Raw genomic sequence first — 7,952 nt, forward strand, 5'->3', positions numbered from 1 at the left:
ACGTTCGTTTCGCTTCGTATTCCGGTTCAAATTTTGCTTTTTGCTCGGCACTTTCCGGGAAAACCCGAAAATTCTGATGCATCCAAACGATGCATCAGTTGATACGATCCGCGTTCCGTACAGGGGTGGGATTTCTTCAGTCCTATAGACTGATTTCCGTCCCAGGAAGAATTTGGCAACTTTTTTTTTTTTTTATACCTTTTTTTGTTAATCCCTGGCAGCTGTTGTTTACACTGGATTTTTGTGACCGATGTGGTTGTGCCAGGTCAGCCACCTTTCATCATGTCCCAGACTGATTTCATTTTGTGACATGTAGGGGGCAGCAATGTCGTGTCATTTTGAGGAATGTGGCATCTTAGTTGCTATCTATTTGCAAACTTGCTATGCTATGCTAAATTTCTATTTTTGTCCCCAGAATAAGAATCTATTTGGGACATGAGGTGGTATAGCACAAAAAGGTTACCGTTTAAGATTTGTTCCCAATAAAAATCGGGTTAGCTCTGTATCCCATAATCTCTCCTTGTGAGGATGATTTTGGACCGTTCGGAGAGTGCGAGTATACTCAGATACAAATAACTGGACTATAATAGTATAAAAGAAAACAAAAGAAAATTTTTACAAAAAGAGAGTTAGAGACTGATAGTGAACCATACAGATATATTTTCTGGAAAGAACCCTATTTTATTTTAACGTACCTTTTTCTTATTCGATGAATAAAATCTGAAGCATATTTTTGGTTTAAATGTTGTTTCCTTCATCGGTGTTTACATGGTTGTTGGTTTTTTGATTGTGTCTGTTTTCATAGTCGATTGTTCAGTTTCATGTTTGTCAGTCTGTAGCCATCTTGATAAAATCTGCAGACATTGACTCATACCTGACTTACGTACTACAAAGCTTACACACGAATTATTTAAAATCAAGTGACGCACACCGCTCGGCGTTACATGTGTGTGTCTGTGTGTGTGTGTGATTGTGTGCGTTGGTGCGTGCGTGTGTGTGTGGGGGGGGGGGGAGACTATAGATAGACTGGGCGCATGTCCATGTGCGGGCATGAAACCGAAGTAGCCGTATTAACATAACATAAAATTATCCATAAATTGAAGGCAAAGACAACAACATCGAACCAATCCAGGAGTCGTCACAATACGTTCGGCCCGTGCGAATGCCCTATCACTCAGACAATCCAGATCTTCGAAGGCTTTGGTGTCGGTCCACATCCACAACCACAACCAATTATGTCCGTCTGTCACTCATTCTTTTTTTTACGCTCGATCTGTACCGGCCTCGATTTAACCCCTCAGCCCCCCCCCCCACACCCTCATTTATTCATCTCCCTCTCTTTTCAACGCTGAGAAACAAACACACAGAAAAACAGGCAGATACACACATTAACACATGCACTGGCTGACACACAAAGCAGATGCACACACAGAGGAAGAGAGAGAGAGAGATTGTGTAAAACCTTACTTTTTATCTCCACAGGCCAAGTGGGAAAACCATTTGATCGGATAATGTCAACGTCGATTGACATTGGAATGGAATGCTGTATCCATAAAAAGTGAAGGGTGCACGAACACATATATATGTGTGTGTGTGTGTGTGTGTGTGCATGAAGGGTGCATGTGTTTGTGTTTGTGTATGTGCGTGTGTGTGTATATGTGTGTGTATCAGTGTGTGTGAATACGAATACGAATCGGGAAGATAAATAACCAAATGATTTCATTGTTTCTTTTTTTTGAAGCAATTATATACAAATTCTCCCAATTTAGTTTGTACATTGTCTACTTGCAAAAGTTGACTTGGTACATCATATAAATATATTGGTCGATTAATGTCACTCATGAAAGATTTTCGTAATTGGTTGTTTTCTATGCAGTTATCTAGAAAATGTATTTCATCTTCTATTACTCCACTTGTTTCACATAGTCTATTTTCCCTGGGTGTATTGCTGTATCTACCAGTTTCAATTTTCAGGTCGTGGGCACTTATTCTTAGTTTACACGACTGTTTATATTTTCTTTGTTTTATGCATAACAGATATGGTTCCGTTTTATAATTTGTTACTATTCTTTGGTAAAAATTTAACTTTGTTGAACTTCTTATTTGACCTTTCCAGAATTGTATATATTGGAGTTCCAATTTTTGACATAGATTTTAACCTTTTCACATTAAAAGTAGACTGATTTTTCCACACATGATCTAATACAAAGACATCTAACAAATGTGTGTGTGTGTGTGTGTGTGTGTGTGTGTGTGTGTGTGTGTGTGTGCCACGGTGTCCCATAACCTCTTGAGGTCAGTGCTCTGATCCTCTTTTTCAGGTCAGAAAGTAGGCCTCATTGAATCCCCAGCTTCTATAACCGTACTAAAAATAGTCATTTTCAGGTGGGGTTTTCAACAGCAGCCTTTCATCTGCAAACATTTGCATGACCCGCATACGTGTACGCACTCCATTATACCTTTTCGGCTCTCACGCGAATGGGGTGCTGGCGATACTTATTGAGAAACTCAATATACAGAGGGTGAAATGTAGGGTGAGTGCTGTCAAACTCAAATCGGGGACTGCCAGGAGACCCGACAGAGCTAAGAGTGTAAGCTTATACTCGGACCAAAACACCCACCTCAAACCGCGAAACTGCATGAGACCGTGGGGAATGAATGAAAACGGCGAATGATTAACATGGGACAGCGCTGCTTTTGACAAAAAGAAGATTCTGAAAAACAGCGACACTATTTTGACTGTGTTTCTCTCCGTCTCTCTCTCCTACTTATCTTTTACCATTCTTAAAACAAAAAATCTTGTCTCTTGTCTCTCTCACTCTCTCTCTCTTTCTCTCTCTCCCCCCCCCCCCCCCCCCCCTCTTCCTCTCTCTCTCAACTCATATCTGTCTGGCTCTTCCTTTCTCGTTCCTTGCCGAGATGTCTTTTTCCCCACTACTCATGCAAACCTCTTGACACACACACACACACAACACAACACAGCACAAACACAAACACGAACCCACACCACACTACACCACACCACACCACAACCAGGGGCGGATGACATCATTTTTAGAGGGGGGGGAGGGGGGTTTCCAAATTTCTTTTAGGGACAATTCGACTACGCTAAGCGTTTAGTTGAGGGCGCGAAGCGTTCGAACCTCTTAGGGGGCTCCGGGGGCATGCTCAGCCGGAAAATGGTGATAAAAACATGGAAAATGGAGCAATCTGGTGCATTCTGAGCCACGAAACTTCCCCTAATACATCATCCAAAAAGTAAATTTAATAAGACGAATTTGGATCAAAACAAGGACAATTGACATATCTATTGCAACCTGAGCCAGCAAATTACCCAACTACTGTCCAAAACCGTCACATAGAAGACAAAGGCCGGCTCCTAGGGGGGTCCGGGGGCATGCCCTCCCCCCCCCCCCCCCGGGAAAATCGTTGATAAAATCAAAGAAAATGGAGCAATCTGGTGCAATCAGTTTTGTTTTTTTTCATTTTTTTTAGGCTGGGGGGGGGGGGGGTCCGGAAACCCCGGACACCCCCCCCCCCTCCCTGGATCCGCCTCTGGCACCAACACAACACCAACACACACACACACACAAACACTCACCACGAGTCAGTCGCGTACACCAAACTAACACCACCACCAACCAATGCTAACACAACACCAACACACACACACACACACACACACACACACACACACACACACACACACACAAAACACTCACCACGAGTCAGTCGCGTACACCAAACTAACACCACCACCAACCAATGCTAACACAACACCAACACACACACACACACACACACACACACACACACACACACACACACACCACGTATCAGTCGCGTAAGCCACACTAACAAAACATAAACACAACACACACACGCACCACGAGTCAGTCGCGTAGGCTACGCCAAACTAAATATTCCTGAACACAATCGCCAACCCTAGCCCTGCGTCAGATTTTGTTCATGGTCTGAGTATACACTGACTTACACTCTTTGCCGGGAGTAGACGCAAAAGGCCTCATCAGTCTTGAGTCGAGCGTTTGAAAATGCCTGAGCCTGAAGGCAGGTGTAACTTACACCTCTTGGTATCAAGTCTGCCTTAGAGATGAGGACGACAGTTGGCCAGATGGCCAGAATAGCGCGCTGCATTTTCTGCATAGAACTATAAGGCGCGTCGGCCGCGACGGTGCCTGAGCTAAACATTGGCGGACACTGCTCACAGCCCAGCACACGGCACTGTAATGTAAACATTCCCCGTCCCTTCACCTCTCTCGCCAACCTCCGCCCTACCTTTGGTCTCATGCCTGTCATGAATATCATTCTCCTGCTTGCACAAAAAAACCATTTTTGAACACACCCAGAGCTAAAGGGTTGATATTCAACGTTGTGTTTACACTAACTTGGGTGGAACGGAGAATGACATTCCCTGTAAAGTACGCGCGTTGGAAACACGTCTTTGCAAAAAAGAGTTGTCGTTTCCAATAAAACAAGTCAAAAATGCAGGCCAGAACTTCGATGCAGATCTGAAAGTTGGATTTGTGAAAGAAATACTGATCATTTACGGACGCAACAAAGTCAACTGTCTTCGCACGAGACCGTGTTGAAATCTGAAATTTGAACAACGGGCAAGTGGAATTGCAAATCTGGACTGACATAAGTTTGGAACAAACAGTATCCGCCATCGACATAGTTTCATCACTTACCAGGTTTCGTACCGAATCTCAGATTTAAACGTGGGTTCTTTCATTACTAAGTGAAGTGCTGAGACAGTTATTTTGCTCACCAGACTGATACAGTACATACTAATAATAAGTTGTGACACTGATTTTGCAACAGCGCAAGTAACTAAATATGGCAGCTGCTATATCTGTTCTTTTCTTGATCTTGCAAATATCGGTGGGCTTTGCTGAACTTTCAGTTAACGGAGAACGAGTGTTGGCAAAAACAGACTTAGGTAACATCTCCGGTGTGTTTGAAAATGTAACACTACCGGATAAGACCGAGTCTACTCTCGCAGTTTTTCGCGGAATTCCGTACGCCGAAGCTCCACTCGGTAGTCGTCGATTTGCAAAACCCGTTCCGAAGGCGAACTTCACCTCTCTGTTCGACGCTAAAGAATACGGACCAGCCTGTCCTCAGGTCATATTTGACGCTAGAGCCAGTAACATGTCCGAAGACTGTTTGTATCTTAATGTCTACGTCCCTGCCACCGTGTGGGCTGGTGAGACTGAAGGCAAAGAAGAGATGGCGGTGATGGTGGTTGTGCACGGTGGGGCCTTTGTGGTTGGCCAGGGCAGGAGACAGTACGTGCAGAATCTCGCCATCTTTGCTGACCTCATCATCGTCACCATCAACTATCGCCTTGGTCCCCTGGGGTTCCTCGCCCTTGAAGGTCACCCTGACGTCACAGGGAACCAAGGGTTGTACGACCAGCAGCTGGCCTTGAAGTGGGTCAAGGTCAACATCCGAGCGTTCGGAGGTGACCCTGACAGAATTACCGCGGTGGGTGGCTCGGCTGGGGCAATGTCTGTCACGTACCAAGCCATGTTCCCAGAAAATGCCGGACTTTTCAGAAGGTTCATAGCCACCAGTGGAACTGCTCTGTCTGCTTACCTCACCAAAGATCAAGGTCATTCTGCCGGGTCTAAGCTATCCGAGAAAGTGGAGTGTCTTGGTCGTGACCGCAAACCTTCACTGGAATGTCTCCGTGGGCTAGACTATGAAGTAATCATCATGAAAGCACAAGGAATTAGTTTAATGGACAACTTCTTTCTATCGTGGGCTCCGGTCGAGGACGGAAACATCGTGAGAAACCCCGACCACGAATTGATGGGCGAGTCCCCAGAAAAACTCGCCGCTCAAACCCAGCAAAATGTATCTACCATAAACCCCATGCTTTTCATGGACGCCATGCTAGGAACAGTGAGTTCAGACGGAGTGACCAGCATGAACATCTTTGTGGAAGGAATGGCAACTAAACGAAATGTTTCCCTGTACGATGGCGTCTCCGAAGACCTCTTTTTGGATGTGGTTGACGCTTGCTTGAACATCACACAATCTGGATCTAGTTCCCCACCCCATACCAGCCTCGTCAAACAAGCAGTGGTTTACGAGTACAACTACTGGAAGAACGTTTCCAACCTGGCCCAACTCGGGCAAAACACTGTGGACCTCCTCACGGACAAGCACTTTTTTGTTCCCAACGCAGCTTTCGCCAACGCTCACAGTCACAGTTCTTCAGCGAAGACTTTCGTCTTTGAGTTTGACGAGGTGAAGAACCCGGCTGTCACTTTCTACCCCTGGATGTTCGGGGCTCCACACACCGCGTTTGATCAGTACAATTTGGGTTTGCCGGAGGCAAAGCTGCGTCGGGTTGTGAACTTGACACTGGAGTCGGATCGGAAAATGTGGGACTTGTCTCGGGCTGCGATGACCTACTGGAGCAATTTTGTCAACACTGGGTAAGATCTATCTCTGTCTCTGTCTGTCTGTCTGTCCGTCTGCCTCTCTCTCCCGTGCTCTCTCTTCCTCCCTCTCCCCTCTCTCTCTTTCTTCCTCTCTCTGTGTCTCTCTTTGTCTTTTTCTCCCTCCTCTCTCTCTCTCTCTCTCTCTCCCTCTCTCTCTCTCTCTCTCTCTCTCTCTCTCTCCCCCCATTACCTTCGAAAATTAACACTGATGTTATCTTTGGAGGGTGCAATGCAGAGCATTTTCTCAGATGTGTACTGATATAGACTTGCAGGTGTGTGTGTGTGTGTGTGTGTGTGTGTGTGTGTGTGTGTGTGTGTCGGTTTGTGTGTGTGTGGGTTCTGTCTGTCTGTCTGTCTGTCTGTCTGTTGCTGGCATGAGATCAGATGATAATGTGTGTCGGACTGAGTTGTCTAGGCTTTACATATTTTTTCTGGTACTTGTCTGAATTTACAGCAATCCTAACCAACCAAGGCCGGTATCCACAGAATGGTTCGCTTACGACACAATGCAGCAAACGTCACAACACTTCACAGTCGACGTCATCGCCCCGCGCATGCGCAACAGGGCCAAACGGACCCAGTTCTGGTTGAACTTTGTGCCCGGTTTGAGCAAAACACAAACTGACTTGAACACACGTCTGGCTGAGCAGAACAAGAAATGTACAGATTCGACTGCCAATAGTTCTCAGTCCACGGGAGCGAGTTGGGTTATGATGTCTCATATCATTATATTGGCCACTTTTTTCGTAAAGATGCTAGAGACTTTATCTTGATACAACTTGACATGTTTTGAACAAATAGAGAGTAGGCTATAGAGGTCTGAACGTCTTCGTGAGAAGCGGACACAGTTATAAGAAAAAGAAAATAGTGTATCAACAAATCACAAAAACAGCAAGCAAACAAATAATCATACAAGCATATGAACATACATACAAACCAACACCAACACCATTTTTTCCAACAGCATCTACAATAACAATTAGCAATTAATGTCTTGTACACGATTATAAAGCTCTTAATTTTTCAGTTGCAAACAAAGCTTACTCTGACTCTGTGTGTGTGTGTGTGTGTGTGTGTGTGTGTGTGTGTGTGTGTGTGTGTGTGTGTGTGTGTGTGTTAGTGTGTGTGTGTAGCCTATGTATGTTTTTGTTGTTGTTGTTGTTGTTGTGGTGGTGGTGGTGGAGGCGGTGGTGGTGGGTGTTATTTACAATAATCAACTCGTATTGTACTGCAATAGCAACGTCGAGGCATAACAAAGCGTTCATTCTTAACATTAATGTTAAATTTGGGTTACAAGATTAGAAGAAATCAGTTTGTTGTTGTTGATAGCGTTGTTCTTGTTGTTGTTTTTGTTTTTGTTGTTGTTAACGTTGTTGTTGTTTTCTACATAATTGTGTGTCATGTCTGATTTGACAGCTGCTGTGGATGACCTTGAGAGACGACCACAATTTAAAACACACATTATCGGACAATTTCACA

General features: G+C 44.7%; 1 protein-coding gene across 1 annotated transcript; it reads left to right on the forward strand.

The window, feature by feature from the left end:
* The first annotated feature begins 4,388 nt into the window (after nt 1-4,388).
* LOC138962025 (neuroligin-4, X-linked-like) lies at nt 4,389-7,750 on the forward strand. The gene is made up of 2 exons (XM_070333716.1): nt 4,389-6,467; nt 6,928-7,750. The coding sequence occupies exons 1-2, from the start codon at nt 4,858-4,860 to the stop codon at nt 7,244-7,246; spliced, it is 1,929 nt and encodes a 642-aa protein (XP_070189817.1). The 5' UTR covers nt 4,389-4,857; the 3' UTR covers nt 7,247-7,750.
* The last annotated feature ends 202 nt before the right edge of the window (nt 7,751-7,952 follow it).

The sequence above is a fragment of the Littorina saxatilis genome, linkage group LG3 (assembly GCF_037325665.1).
Source record: "Littorina saxatilis isolate snail1 linkage group LG3, US_GU_Lsax_2.0, whole genome shotgun sequence".
NCBI lineage: Eukaryota > Metazoa > Mollusca > Gastropoda > Littorinimorpha > Littorinidae > Littorina > Littorina saxatilis.

What these genes read in the sequence shown, in the direction of transcription:
- LOC138962025 (XM_070333716.1), top strand. Translation starts at nt 4,858, where the DNA reads ATGGCAGCTGCTATATCTGTTCTTTTCTTGATCTTGCAAATATCGGTG. An exon ending in AGCAATTTTGTCAACACTGG is followed by an intron (nt 6,468 to 6,927) that starts GTAAGATCTATC and finishes CTGAATTTACAG; the next exon opens with CAATCCTAACCAACCAAGGC.